Source organism: Lagopus leucura, unplaced genomic scaffold (assembly GCF_019238085.1).
Source record: "Lagopus leucura isolate 7727_CA_CO unplaced genomic scaffold, USGS_WTPT01 Super-Scaffold_100009, whole genome shotgun sequence".
Classification (NCBI taxonomy): Eukaryota; Metazoa; Chordata; class Aves; order Galliformes; family Phasianidae; genus Lagopus; species Lagopus leucura.
Window position 1 is genome coordinate 23723953 of NW_024962266.1, and position 14340 is coordinate 23738292.

Consider the following 14340-nt stretch of genomic DNA (forward strand, 5'->3'; position numbering starts at 1 on the left):
GCACACCTGATGGACACACAAATGCATCTCAAACTGAGCTCTCCCCACCTTTCTCTCACAGATGGCTCTTTCCTCAACAGGGAATGCTGGCTGCCTGGGCACTGCTTCTTAAAAAATAGATAACAAAAAAGTGGTATAAAACCACTGAAAGGAAGACCTCTGTGAGGCTGGCCTCTGAGAGAAACTAAGGATGTTACCCTCATCAAACTAAGGGACTCTGAGCTTACAGACGTATGGAGCTCCCTGAACGCCCTCCTCGATTTGGGACCGAGTGCTGAGGGAGAACCGAGCCGTTCCGAGAGATGCTGTCCTTCAGGCCGTCTCTGTCTGGGAGGAACGGACGGCACCGGGCTCTTCGCTTCAGGACGCGTTTCCCGCCTTGCAGCGGTACCTGAGGAGCGCTGAGGGGCCGCCGCCCGCCCCACCCTCCGCCCGAGCTCCTCCCGCCGCATCCCCACCTCCCTCCCTCCCGGGTGCCGCCGGAGCCCAGGCGGCGGACAGCCCCGCCACAGCGCGATGAGCTCCGAGTGCAGCAGCTACCTCAACGCCGACAGGGTGCTGGTGAGCGGCTTCAGCTGCCCGCGGGTGGGAGGCGATGCCCGCGCCGTGTACTGCTGCGGCTTCCAGGACGTCAAGTACTGCTGCGATGACCCCCACAGCTTCTTCCCCTACGAGCACAGCTACATGTGGTGGCTCAGGTAGGGAGGGCTGCTGTGGGGGCCCGGGACTTGTCTGTGGGTCTGTGTCTGAGGCACTTCGAGACTTCGTGTCCTCGAAGGCACTGGTAGAACTGCAGCTGCTGCCGAGAGAGTTCTCCTTACACCATGGTGGGTTTTTGGGGGCATATCCTTCTATTTGTTTCATACTGCTTCCTGGGAGTTTTCTTCTTCCTAGTTTGCTTTTGCCCAGGAAGGTGGTGGGGTCACTGTCCCTGGAGGTGTTCAAGAACAGTGATGTGCATGGAGGGGCATGGTAGGTGGAATGGTGGAGTTGGGGCATCCTGGAGCTGCTGCAATCATTTTAGTCACCTCATCTCCACAGTGCTGCTCTGGAGGTGCGCAGCCTAGAGCTGGATGCTCAAGGTGCAGGGTAGGACAGTGTTTTACACAGTGGCAAAATGATGCCTTCAGTCTTGGACTCAAAATCCTTCAGTTTGACAGCCAGCATCAGATGTCTGCGGATATCTGTGGTTCCTGATGCAGGTTGACACTGATTTTATTGAACTGTCACTCAAACTTTTCTCTGCAGTTCAAAACTGGCAGTTTTGAGTTGATGTAGGCTTGGCATTGTTTACTTTTAGCTACATTGTGTATGTTGAAACTTATCCGTGTTGCTTTAGACCACTCCCTTGGTTTTCTGAGAGTAGTCTGGCATTCCTTGCCCTCACAGTATTTAATTGCTTGGAAAAGAGCTCAGGATCACTCAGATCTGCCTGTTGACATGCCCTGGACTCTATCAGGTTGGTGAGGTGGTACTATCCCCTTACAGCAATGCTGACTGCTTTACACGAGTTTGTGACTCAAAGCAACATCTTGAGAGCAGAAAATGTAAGAAGGTGGCTGCGGATGGCAGCCTCACCAGTAAGGGACCTGGCCCTTGATTCCAGGTGGAATGAGCAGTTCAGGTCTGGTTGTGGTGGGCTAGGGACAGTAGCTGGGGTCAGACACAACCCTGCAACTGCTGCACAAGACCACAGCTGGGGTGCATGCCTAAGGGCAAGCTGGAAAGTCAAGTGAGCAGTTCAAGGGCAGGTCTGGAGATGATGACCAGACAGACACAGCCCGCTGACCCTGTCTGTGGTCAAAATAGGAGGTAAATTTGTGAGCGAGTGTCCGGGTGAATGGATCTGTGGCCTGGTGCATGGTAAGAGCTTTACTTTAAAGTATTCACTTTAAAGTAGCTTGTTAGGGAAGAAGGAGCAGCCCTTGGAGCTCTCCCAAAGAGATCCAGCTATGCAAGCCTGGCCCTGAACATGAGCATCCAGGACCTTGATGCTGTATTTATCTCTTGGCTTAATGGTCTTAACTAGTCTTTTTGTAGACTTTTGTCCTGTCCATGTGGAAGTCAGATGTACTTGTCTGTAGTTACTGGGTTCCCCTCTTGAGCCCTCTGTTAGGCTGGAGTTGCATTCCCAGTCCACCAGTCCTCTGGCAGTGGCCTTGTTTTCCATGCCTTGGCCAGCAGTCCTGCAAATTCATACAAGAATTTCTTCAGTGCTTTGCTATCCAGTGCTTTGTTTTGTCTGACACTGAATGTGAGTCTCCCAAGTATCCTCATCTGTGAAGAATGATACAGAGTTGTTCAGCTTCCCTGTTGTGTGACTGACATCCCTAAAGGTGCCTTTTACACTTTTCTCATCAAATAGCCATGTTGTTTTAACTTCAGATGGTATAATTTTTGGCCACAGGAATCCTTTTTAAGAGTAGAGAACAACAGAAAAATGAAATTTAAAAATTATGCTCCTGCACTAGGATTGGATAGTGCAGTGAAGGCAGATAAAGCATGATTTTCAGAAAGTACCTCAAAGAACAAAATCCTATGAAAGGCTTTAATGAAGCACCTCTTTGAAGATCTCATAGAGATCTTCTAGCTTCTGAGAAGTGACTGCTAAGCCTTTATTTGGGTCAGAACTTTGGACTATGATTTTGATACTTCAGTATTCATTTCTTATTTTCAGCACGGTGGTCCTAAGTTACTGTAGCTAAATCCTGCCATAACCATCCTGTGTGAATTGAAGTGAATAAATGCAATTTACCTCTCTAAGCAAAGCCATTGAGTGGTTAGTGCTGAAAGCTGATGTCATAAGTGCTTTTCCAGTAACAAATCAAATGACAGTTTTCACTTAGAAGTTACACTGAAAGCTGTACAGTCTATTAGGACCTTGAAAAGTAAATATTTGCACATAGTGGTTCCATTAGGTGCTTAAAGAAAACATAAGTAATGTTTTTTTCATAAGTAATGTATTTTGGTGATCACTACCTTGCTTGACTTCAAACTGTTGCCTACATCAGAATGTAACAACTACATAACTAATTAACTCTTCAAAGTAGTTCTAAATAAATCTCCAAATGATTCTTACAGCTTATGAGGGCACAGACTTAAAACTTCAGGAATAATTCACAGCCAGCTAAGATAAGCCCTTAGGCTAAAACTACTGAGAATGGGAAGGAAGCTGCAAGATCCTTTGGAGTAACTGTTGCAAGTTTTTCTTTACTCCAGAGCTTGCAATTTCTCATCCTGCATCTCTTCCCCTGCTCGACTTTACCCATTAATTTGAAAGCAACGGCTGAAGGCATCACCAAGTGGTTGGTGCTATCTCGGGATTACTTCTGTTTCACACATGAGTTTGGTTTCTGGCAGCTATTGTGTACTTGTGTTTTTCCTGCTGTGGGAAACACGTTGCCAGACCACTTGGCAGCTAGCTCTGATGGAAGCAGTTCCCAAAGAAACCTTCCGCCTGGGCAAACTGAAGCAATTGTCTCTTACAGGCCTTTAGGGTTTTTTGTTGTTTTCTCCAAATCAATACTGTCTGGACGATGTTTAGAACTATATACTGCACTTTGTGAAAATGAGTCCTTTTCCCTGGCCGCTCCCACAAAAACTGGTCCTTGAAAATTGTTTCCTAACACTTGTACAAGGAGGTGCTGCACGATCAGAAAATGATCTTCAAGCAACATTGACATTTCATACTTTTAAACATTTTTATCTACAATGTTAGTAATTTCTTGGCTATCCTTTCATTTGCTGGCACTTAAGATCAAATAACTTTTTTTTTTTTTTTGGATAGTGACCTAGGTTCCCTTTTCACCTTTCTGGATAGGCTGATCTCAGTGAAGAAAAGCAAAGGATGCTTTTTGAATCAAGCCGAACATGCATGGAGCAGGAAAGGGAACATCAGCAAAAACATGGGTGTGTAGAATTCAGCGAAGGTTATATAGCTTCTGAAACCACCAAAAAAAAACCCAACATCAACAGATGCTACAGAACACCAGGAGCAAAGCACTGAACAGCTTACCCCTCCTCTGTGTTTTACCTGCAGTCATTGAACATCTGCTTTACCTCTGAAACTGGGTGGAAAGGGAGATGAGCTGAGCAGGTGAAACTTGTACTGAGCTGTGATGCTGTTGCCTTTTGTTTTAAAGTCTTAGAATTATTGTTACTCTCAATTAAGTTGTTTTTGCAAATGGTATGGCTTCTTTCATGATCAAACAGCATTACAATATCCATTTCAAGTCCTTGTATTTTTTTAAGTTTCATATAGTATTATTTACTTTACTAAAACTCAGGCAGGCCGAGTGGAGATGCTGTTCAAGATGCATAATTAACACTTGTAGAACCACAGTGCCCTTTTAATCTTGGCAGGCTTTGCATAGCTGAGTAGATATTTGGGAGTTTGTTTTGATTTTCCAAAAAAGCAAGTCTTTTGCTTCTGTTTGCTGGTCTGTTGTTAATGTGTTGGCTTTGCAAGTATAACATACAGTGCATCACTGCAGCAATGGTGTTATTGTAGAATCATAGAATGGCCTGGATTGAGAAGGACCACAATGATCAACTGGTCTCAACCCCCCCCGCTGTGTGCAGATCACCAACCAGCAGACCAGGCTGCCCAGAGCCACATCCAGCCTGGCCTTGGATGCCTCCATGGATGGGGCATCCACAGCCTCCTCGGGCAGCCTGTTCCAGTGCCTCACCACCCTCTGTGTGGAAAAACTTCCTCCTCATATCTAACCTAAACCTCCCCTGTCTCAGTTTAAAACCATTCCCCCTTGTCTTGTCACAATTTGCACAACAAATGGATTGGAAACTATTGGAGCTCAGCAACTGGAAGCAAGGTTTGCAGACCCTGAGTTAATGGCTCATTCACCACCAGGAGAGAAGGAGGATCAAACCTTCAGGCTTGGAGATCAGCCTGTGAGAACAGGAGCTGCGAACATTTGTTTCACTCAGATCCAGATGACTCACGAGGTTCCTTCTAATCTTTCAGTGGATGTACTGCATCTGCTTAGCCAATATTTAAATTGTTCCTGGCTGCTGTTGGTGTGGATGGATTAGTTTTAAGGACTAAAAATAGCAGTAGGTGTCTGAGCCCCCACTGAAAGAGGTGTTGATGACCTGCAGCAGCAGAGGGAGCCCTGAAGCCTGCTGCTTCAGCTCATACAGCCTCTGGTTGTGCAGGTGTGTGGCAGGGCTGCGTGCGAGCATCTGGCACTGTGTAACAGCAGTCAGAGCTGAGATTTGTGGCATGCCTGCACTGTTGCTGTATGAAGTCTTAGGAGAGTTTTCTTCTGTCAAGCTTACCATTGCTCATGTTCTAAGTTGTGTAAGTGCCATCTGGATTCCTCCCAGGACTCTGTAGCTGTTCTTATGCTAGATTATTGTTTTGAGGGTGGGAGGGTAGCTTATTAGTGCTACTGAGGCCACAGCTTTAGACAAGAGCAGCTTCTTAGTTTCAAACTAAATGTCTGTGCTACCAGAAGACTGATCTTGAAGATGCAACCTGTGGACTGCTGGGTGAATTTTAAACATCCACTGCTTTAAGTAAAGATGTGAGGATGGTGAAATGCTTTTAACAAAGCATTTCTAGATGGGTATGCAGCACCATAGTAATTCCTGTATAAGCTAGGGGACTTACTGAGGGGCTGTCTTTATTTTCTGGGAAAAGTAATCATTAAAATGATGGCTTTTTTGGTATTTTGAGAACTATCTTAATAAAATAAAATACCGCTGTCTTAAGATGCTTCAATGCTCAGAGCTGTGGAAGGCATTATAAATTCCCAAGTTAATTCCATCTTTGAAAAAGCAACCCCTCCTCTTGAACTTTAACCCAGAATTAACCTTTAAGAAATGAATAGCGCATTTTAAGAGGGCTGTTAGCTTCCCTACACAGAGAACAATCTGGTATTTTAAAAGTATGTTTAAAATCAGTACATACAAACTGTGTTTAATTTGGGTTGGTTTAGGAAGTGAAATCTAGAATTTTGTGGTGACAGTTTCCATGTTTTGGGTAAGATCTTCTTGCATTGTTGCTGTATGTCAAACGTTTTCACCTGTTAAGCAACCTACAAGTCTTTGACTTGTAGTAGGAAATATGGGAAAATTCTCCAGTAACTGCTTGTTTTTCCTGTGCTCTGTGTGCTGTGAAAAGTAACTTGCGCAAGTTCTGTAATGATAATGCTAGTGTGTTGTGCTGTGTGATGCACAACTGTGCTGCTGTTATTTGAAAGGAATCTTAGATGAGGGCTCAGAAAAGCAAATTGTATGTTGTATTACAGTTGACCCTTTATTTTGGCATGGAAGTTTTTTTGATTAGCGAAAGACTTGAACAGAAGGATTAGAAATAAGGAAGCTGCTAAAAAACATGTATGTAGACATACCTTCTTGTTGAGTGACCATGGAAATAGTATAAAGCAGCTTTATCCTGCAGATGTAGTATTCTGGTAAAATCTGCTGATAAAGGTTACAAAGAGAAGCAACAATGATCACAGTACTTCTCCCTGTTCTACAGAGCTGCTAGCAGAACTGAAATGTGGCTTTCATTTGTTACCTTGTTTTTTCATGAACGTGTCAGCCTTGGAGAAGTCTGTTATGAAGGTGTGCTTTAGTTGAAGTTCTCTAGTTCGCCTTTCTTGCGATGAAGCGGCAGTTCAGACTGAAAATACTGCTTCAGTAGTCATGGTTGAGAAAGAAGAACTTATGCCAGTTGCCTGGAGCTCTGGAATCCCTGTGTGTGTCTTAGGAGCTTCTACATTGGTCAAAATCCTGTTCAGGAATTGCAAAGACTGGGAGAAGTTAATGTAAAAAAGGAAGAAAAAAACCTGGTGTTTTCTTGTTGAAATGCCTTGACTTCTTTTACTTGATACTTGTGAAGACTATTGCTGATTTTTTCAGTTTCTGCACAGATGAGAATGCTGCACAAAGGCTGTGCATGCTTTAAGCTATACTTTGAATGAGGAAACACAGCACGCACCCTTGAATTATCCAGTGGCTTATCTGGGAGTGTGCACTGCATTGGAGGAGATAGATACAAGTTACTGTATGAAGTTATTGCTGATTTTTGTAAACATTTAAATCGCAGTAAGGAGTAGGACACACAAACATGAAATGTCAAAGGACCTGGTGCTGAACCACTGTGTAATGACATTGGCCCCTTTGGGGACAATGAAGTAATGCTTTGTATAGGTATACATATCTATACATACACTAAGTACTGAGCTTTAAACTTGTGTACAGTAAAAACAGGCATTCCTATAACTGAGTATATGTAGCCTCCAGGCATAATTGTGATGTCTATTTTAATGGGTATTCCAGCATGTTTGTACACTTAATTTGTTTGTTTTCTCTCTTAGCATTGGAGCGCTTGTGGGCCTGTCAATAGCAGCGGTGGTCCTGTTTGCTTTTATCATCACTGTGTGTGTTCTCTGTTATTTGTTCATCAGCACAAAGCCACACAGCAAACTGGATACTGGTTTAAGCCTACAGATGGCAGGTAAGGCCAGTTGTTATTGACATGCATTATCTCCTCCACAGTAAAAGCTTTATTTTGGCATCACATGTGGAAGAATCCAGCTACATGTTTTCTCTCTGACATCTCTTCAAATGATGTTGCATTATCTTGCTGTTTTATTTACTGAATGAAATCAGTAGTGAACTCAAATGAAAATATTTAGCACAAGCTTCCTCCTTATTAGTAGGAAGGGTGTAAAACTTGACAATACCTATTAAGGATGCAACAAATAAATCCCATTATCAGCAAGAGGCTGAATGGGTTACTTTTAATTTCTTGTTTAAATGCATACATATATAATAATGCTTTCATTCTAGTGATAAGAAGCTCAAAAGAAATTTTAAATGCATTTTCTTGACAGGGAGGGATCATTCTTTTTTGTTCTATAACTTTGTTCTGAAACTGTGTGTGAGCAGGCACCTGCAGAAACACTGCATGTACCCTACTGGCACAGGAGAGTGACTGCTTCTGAATGCTTTAGCCAGTATTTGTGGCTTAGACTTGAAAGGTGACTAAAAGGTTTGTTTTTCCATTCTTTCCAAAGAGGACCTTCTTGGTGGTCAGTTGAATTAACATTTTTTTGGTAAAAGAATTAATAGATGTGCAGATTAGCCAGTACAATACAGTATCTACCATCAACCATCATCACTTCAATTTCAAAATTTTTGCTAGCTTTTAATGTGCTTCCATAACTGAATGGCAATAGATGATCAGTGAGTTATTGTAATTATAAGCTATTACATGATAGTAAGCACACAGTTGAGTGTCTAACTCAGTCCACTTTATAATAAACTTCCTTCACCTTGCTTTGTTTTCCAGAGAATGTGGGTTTTGGTCTAAGAGCTCTTCATAGGGCTCTCAGGAATTGTAGAGTCTCTTGAAGCTCCATAAGCTGAGCAGACATCCAAAGTGAGAGTCACGCATTCAGCAAACTGCTACTAATCTGAGAATTGAAAACTTGACACTTATTCTGGAGAAAGCCAGAGGAAATAGGTCCTGCTACATAGAGAAGCCTAAGTAAACTCTTAGATGGGATGAACAAATTGTCTAGTGAACTTTTATAAGATGACTGTATTCTAATTATAAACTGACTTTATACTTTTGAATGCCTTACTATTCAACATTTTCTCTCAAGTTTTCCTTTTACAGTATCAACTTTCCTTTTACAGTATCATTATCAGGACAGCAGTGCTGTTTTTCTCCTGGTCTGTTTTTGTGACAGACATATTTCACATGTGTTAGGCTGGGAAGGAGACAGGTGCTATTACACTGCTGCTGCCAAATGCTGCCGTCTTTCCTTTTCAGACTTGACCTCTGTTGTAAAACCACATCCTGCTGTGGCATTACAGATCCTTCCTTTTTTCCCCAGTGATGATCCAGCGTTCACATTCTGTCTTAGTTTCATCTGTTAGGACTCAGGATGCTGAGATCTCTGCTTTTGCCTAAGTGCCTTTGGTGTTGTTTTGAGCTTTATTCAGATTGCAGTGTGCTTGTCCTGTTTTCACCTATTGTTCTTTTGTGACTGTTCTGAATGCTGATTATTTCTCATCCAAGTTCTGATAGTTCTAGCTGTTGATGAGGTAGGCTGCCAAAAGTTGAAAGCCTGCTTTGCCTAGGATGAGAGGTAACTTGAAGGATTTCACTGACAAGCCTGGACGCTTATCTTCATCACTTGGGTTCCTTTTGCATGGAAGTCATGCAAAATCTGAGTCCCTTACAGAACAGCTGGTTTCAGGCATAAGGAAGAATAAAAGCTCTCCTGCTCTTTCAGTTCTTTGATTTTTAGCGTAATCATCTGTAGGCAATAAAAACAAATTTTAGAAGCTTCAGAATGAGCCTTGGAATGAGAGCTTTACTTCTCATCCCAGCCTTGCTTTTTCTGAACGAGAGTGATCTTGCCTCTAGGTGGTTTTGCTTTCCTTTTAACCGTAAGCTTTTCTTTGTGTAAATGGTTTATCCCCTTCAGTATGTAGGGAACTATCCCTACATCGCTATATTGCAAGCGTTTTAAGGCTGAAGCATTCAGGGAAGATGAGGAGAACTGAGTAAAGATTTATTAGCTTTGGGAGAGGAGTGGGACCAGGAAGGTATACAGGCAAGAAGGTAGGAATCTTTCTGAAAAGCAAGGGTGGTATTTCTTTCCTGTGGAGAAGTATTGTGAGCCTTGTACCACACAATGCTTTGGCGTGACTAGATGGAAGGTGCTGTGAAAGCAAAAGTGACCAATCATTTTTAGAAAGGAGTGAGGGTCTGAGAGTTCTGATCTACTTTCATGAATTGGAAGTTTTTCTTACAATTTCTTTTAGGAGTCTGACTGCTTGATATGAGTCCTACTTACACCTCAGCACAGCTACCTTAAGTAACTCATCATCTTCATGCTTATTTTTCTAACACAAGTATGCGAGTAACTGCAGCCTCTCAGAGGCTCAGGAACGGAAAGTGGAATATTGTGGTTCATCTCATCCTCTAACAGTTGGGAAAGAAGATTCCAGGAATTGTTTTTTTCTAGTGCAGTAATACATGTATCACTACTTGTAACTAAAGGAAGAATAATACCTTTTATTTTACTAAAAATGCTTTTGTTTTTTTCAGATAGTGAAACTAGAGGGGGATCTATATGTTAAAAAAAATAGAGGTACTGGATGAATTCTACTAATGCTGTAAGGAAAAAGGTACAGTAAGAACATTTATTTTCACTTCATTGTATTTATACAGACCCTCTGTTCTGTATTGGCTGGTGCAGTATAGTGTTTGTTAAATGCTGTGATTCCTCACATGAGTTTTTATCTTTCTGAAAAGCACTAACAGAAGAGTGGGAGACCTTGAGTTGCATCCTCACAGACCTTATTACTGTCTCTACCCTATATACATGCATACTCCTTTGCAGAGATGAGACAGAGAAGATTACATTGCCTTGATGCTCTTCTTGCACAGGAAAGTATCTGCATAGAGACTGGAAGAGTATTTCCAAAGAAATTGCTTCTTGATTACTTAAGCACAAATACCAGTTCATGATTGCATGCTAAAGAAGACTACATTCCCCTGATGCTGTCTGTCATTTTCATCATGCTGTCTGAGCTGCCCCAGACCTTACTAAGAAAACAGCCATTTTAAGTTACCATTCAAAAGAAATTCTTCAGGAATTAACTGGTAGAAGGACTCCTGTGTAACCAAAGGGAAGAGCAGTGAGATACTTGGTTGGTAGTTTAGTCATGTTCTGCTTCCTGGTGATGTTTCTTATGATTGCTGAATCCAGTCTGTAATAGAAATTAATAGGGTTACCATGCAAAAAAACGAAGCCTCATATACTGACTTGATTTCTATGCTAAAATCATATTTAAAGGTCAAACTGCCTTTGGCACAGATCATGCAAAATAGTATTTAAAATATACTGCAATACAGAAAAATTGTACTACAGACTTGGGAAGAATTAATGAATAATGCAGATGACTTCAGATGGCATGAAATGTCCATTTCCCTTTCTGCAAGGAAGTTGAAAACTTGAAAAAGCACCCATGGAATGTAAGAGTACATGCCATAGATCAGCATTATCTTTCACAGAAAACTAAGCAAGCCTGTTTGCTCAGCAATTGCTCTTAGATCAGCAGGAAAGTATATGTGTCAGTTCCCTGTTCTGTTTTTCTTATACCCTTTAAAAAAAAAAAAAAAAAATAGGCTGCCCTGTGCATTGTGAGTGCAATTGCATCCTTAGCGCTCTTATCAGAAGAACAAGTTGCTTGTCCTCCTGCAAATACTCAAGAGTAATAAGACTAATTTTGAAATTTTGAATCCTTCCTAGCTTCCTTTGCAAAATCAGGAAAAAGAAAAAAGCCATGGAAAGACTTAAAATGATCCTGCAGCCATTTGTAGAGAGAAAATGCAAAAATATCTCACAAGGGTGCTGAGTACTGAGATGAGATCACAGTCAAGTCTGTGAAAGTGGCATTGTTTTCTGTAATGAGTCTCTCATTCCACTGCTCCTCAGTTTGCCTGCTTTCTACCATGTTATGGAGACCAGTGTTTACAAAGTGCTGTGAAATATAGCCTGCTACACACTGTTCCTTACAGGAGGGGAGGGACAGGAAAAAATTAAAAGGCCAGCTAAAAAGAGGTTCGTTGTATGGTTTGAATGTATATATTATACGAAGACCAAAAACCTTGGAAGTTTTTATTGTGGGTGAATTGTATAATTCTATTTTGTTGGCAGAATGAGACTGACTTCGTCATGAAGATTCAAAATGCTTGAGATATCTTTGCTGAGCTAAAACAAAGAAAACCACATTCTCAGCCTTTTTGCTTCCAGAACTAGGATAGAGCAGCTGGGAACTTTCAGTGAAAGTGAGAAGAGGGCAAGATCTTTTTTGAGTTTTAGTGAACAACTAGGTGAAGGATTGGTTCTAATCACTTTTTTTCTTGATCCTGTTTTCATGTTGTCTGTTTGCTTCAGATTTCATGTCTTCACTATTCAGTGATCATCCATCAGTAGCTGCAAACCTTCAACTGTTGTGAGAAAGCCACACATGGCAGCTAAATGTGACATGCATACTTCTGCCAAATTGCATATTGGTGTTAATGACAGGACCCCTACACTATTGCTGCTTGTGTAGCTTACCATAAGGGAAAGGAGAGGGGCCAGGGAGCTGAAGGCATTCCTTTAAACCTGTTATGATAAATACACCAATTTCACAAAGACTGGTGTAATAAGCCAGAGTAATCTCTTTGTCAAGATAATTTTGCCTGTCAGGGAAGTGGGAACAAGTGGCTGTGACTACACATCTTCATGAAAATTAGGCAAAAGTTCTTAATGCTCATTCTTAAATATTTTATAGGGAAACGTTGTAGTACTATCAAGGAATTGTATAAAATTTATGGATGATACCACCTTGAGAGGGATTGCAAGATTTTGGGGGATAAAGCTACCATCCAACATTATCTCAGTACCTTGGAGAAATGCTCTGAAGTAAAAAAAGGTGAAATGCAATAGATAAAACAAAATGCTGTACTTGTTGCAGGCTTTTTTTTTTTTTTAACCTGCTAGTATTCACCTATCTTGAAATCCAAGATTTTAGACTTCAAGATTTCTGTCAGTAACTGAATTAGCTGAGATTTTCTGGCCAGACTTCAGTACATACCCATTATTTTTGCCTATCTAGACAAGCATCTGCTTCTCAACCTAACTGTGCCAACAGCTGTTGTTTCACTTTGGAAGCAATCTTGTTTTCATGTGCAGTAGTTATTTCTTTGCATATAAATTTTTTAAATGTAATTTGGAATATTTTGTTATCCTTCAGGAATAGAGGTGTGCACATTGTATGCCTAGCTAAAAAAAAGAAATGCAGTTGAATATAAGTATTAGTGGTACATCTTTTCAAGAAGCACAGCACAGAAATGTTAAATGAACTACTTAGTTAAGTCTTTTTATTTTTCTTGTCTTATTCCTGCAGCATTGTGTATGAAGTCTCCATCACATGCAGGAATAAATCCTCTGCTACAAAGCAGAGGAACAAAAGTAGATTTGTCTATCCACTCCCAGAGGAGGCATTTAGTGTTCATAGCTGTAATAATTCCATTGAGGAGTATAATTCTTCTCATGATAAATATTAGGACTATAGTTGCTTGGAAGAGTAATCTCAGTGAAATGCAGTGACCTGTGTATTTGTTTGTAGGAATTCCTTTACTCTGGTTTTCAGCTGAAGAAAATCTTCCCCTGTTCAGACTAATTCTTACCTGTGTTTGTTGTTTTGCAGATATGGAACTGCATCCTTCACATAGTGGCTACCAAAACAAGCTGTTGGCAGAACCAAGTGGCTTCAAGAGATATTTCCTCAGACACAAGGATAGACTGTGACCCACAAGAACCTCACCAACTTTTCCAGAGCTTTTTTCCTGGCTGCTGTAATTGCAGCTGATTGCAAGACGTCAACCTGAGCTGTGCCAGGATATGCATTTCTGTATGATTACTGTACTGGGAAGTATATTTTAATTTGCATCAGCTACTGCTGCTAATTACTTTCATGCAAATTGTTGTCCTATGCTGTGCAATTTCAGTGATATAACAGTTGTCAGGCAGAGCATAATTTGGTACACCCTGTTGACCAAGCTTTGTTTGAAATTTTCTTTGTGTGCCGTCTTAATGTGATGTCTTTGCATTATTAGTATGATCTTTAATCAAGTGTGATGATTTGGTTCACAAACGTGTGAATGCAGTTCCTCAATAAAATCTAGCATTCACCTGTGTTGTTTTTCTTAATTCATCACTTTCCCCAGCTTAGTTTCCTCAAAGTTATCATAGATCTTAAAATTATTGTGATGAGGAAATTCGTTAACAAAATGAAGTTCATAAAAGAAAGTCTGTCAAAGATTAGAAGGGGGAAAAAAAAAATTGATTTTTGCCAGTTTTGCTGTCTGGTTTTCTTTGAGGATTCCAACCTTGAAATTCACATAAATATATCCTTAATTTTAAATCAGCAGTCAAATCCTTTTGAAACAAAAGAAATGATAGAAATTGCTTGAATTTCATACAAGCTTGAACTGTAGGTCTTGTGATTTTTAAGTTATAAAGTAGTAAGATTTTGAACATTGCAGACGTGATGAAAGTCCTTAGTGACCTCAAGAGTGTTGTCTACAGATAACTGGTTCATATGACTGTACTTGTCTATATAGTGCATGTGCACAACATCTCTGTAGAGAAAGAACCTATCCATGCAGCTCCTAGGCCATAAGTCTCTCTCCAATATACTGAAATTTACATTTTAGTTACCTTATAGTTGCCACTTCTTTATAGCCTTCTCCTGTATTCCTATGCTTTTTTCCAATATGCATCTTTTACGAAAAAC

The 14340-nt window shown here is 40.9% G+C and overlaps 1 protein-coding gene across 2 annotated transcripts; it reads left to right on the forward strand.

Annotated features, from left to right (window-relative positions):
- Positions 1 to 484: 484 nt before the first annotated feature.
- On the forward strand, positions 485 to 13735 carry SHISAL2A (shisa like 2A). Of its 2 annotated transcripts, XM_042873974.1 has the most exons (4): positions 485 to 698; positions 7347 to 7486; positions 10097 to 10176; positions 13252 to 13735. In XM_042873974.1, exons 1-3 carry the CDS (start codon positions 517 to 519, stop codon positions 10126 to 10128), a joined length of 354 nt encoding a protein of 117 aa, XP_042729908.1. In that variant the 5' UTR covers positions 485 to 516; the 3' UTR covers positions 10129 to 10176; positions 13252 to 13735. The 2 variants fall into 2 exon arrangements, with proteins under 2 accessions (XP_042729908.1, XP_042729909.1); XM_042873975.1 differs by lacking the exon at positions 10097 to 10176.
- Positions 13736 to 14340: the final 605 nt, after the last annotated feature.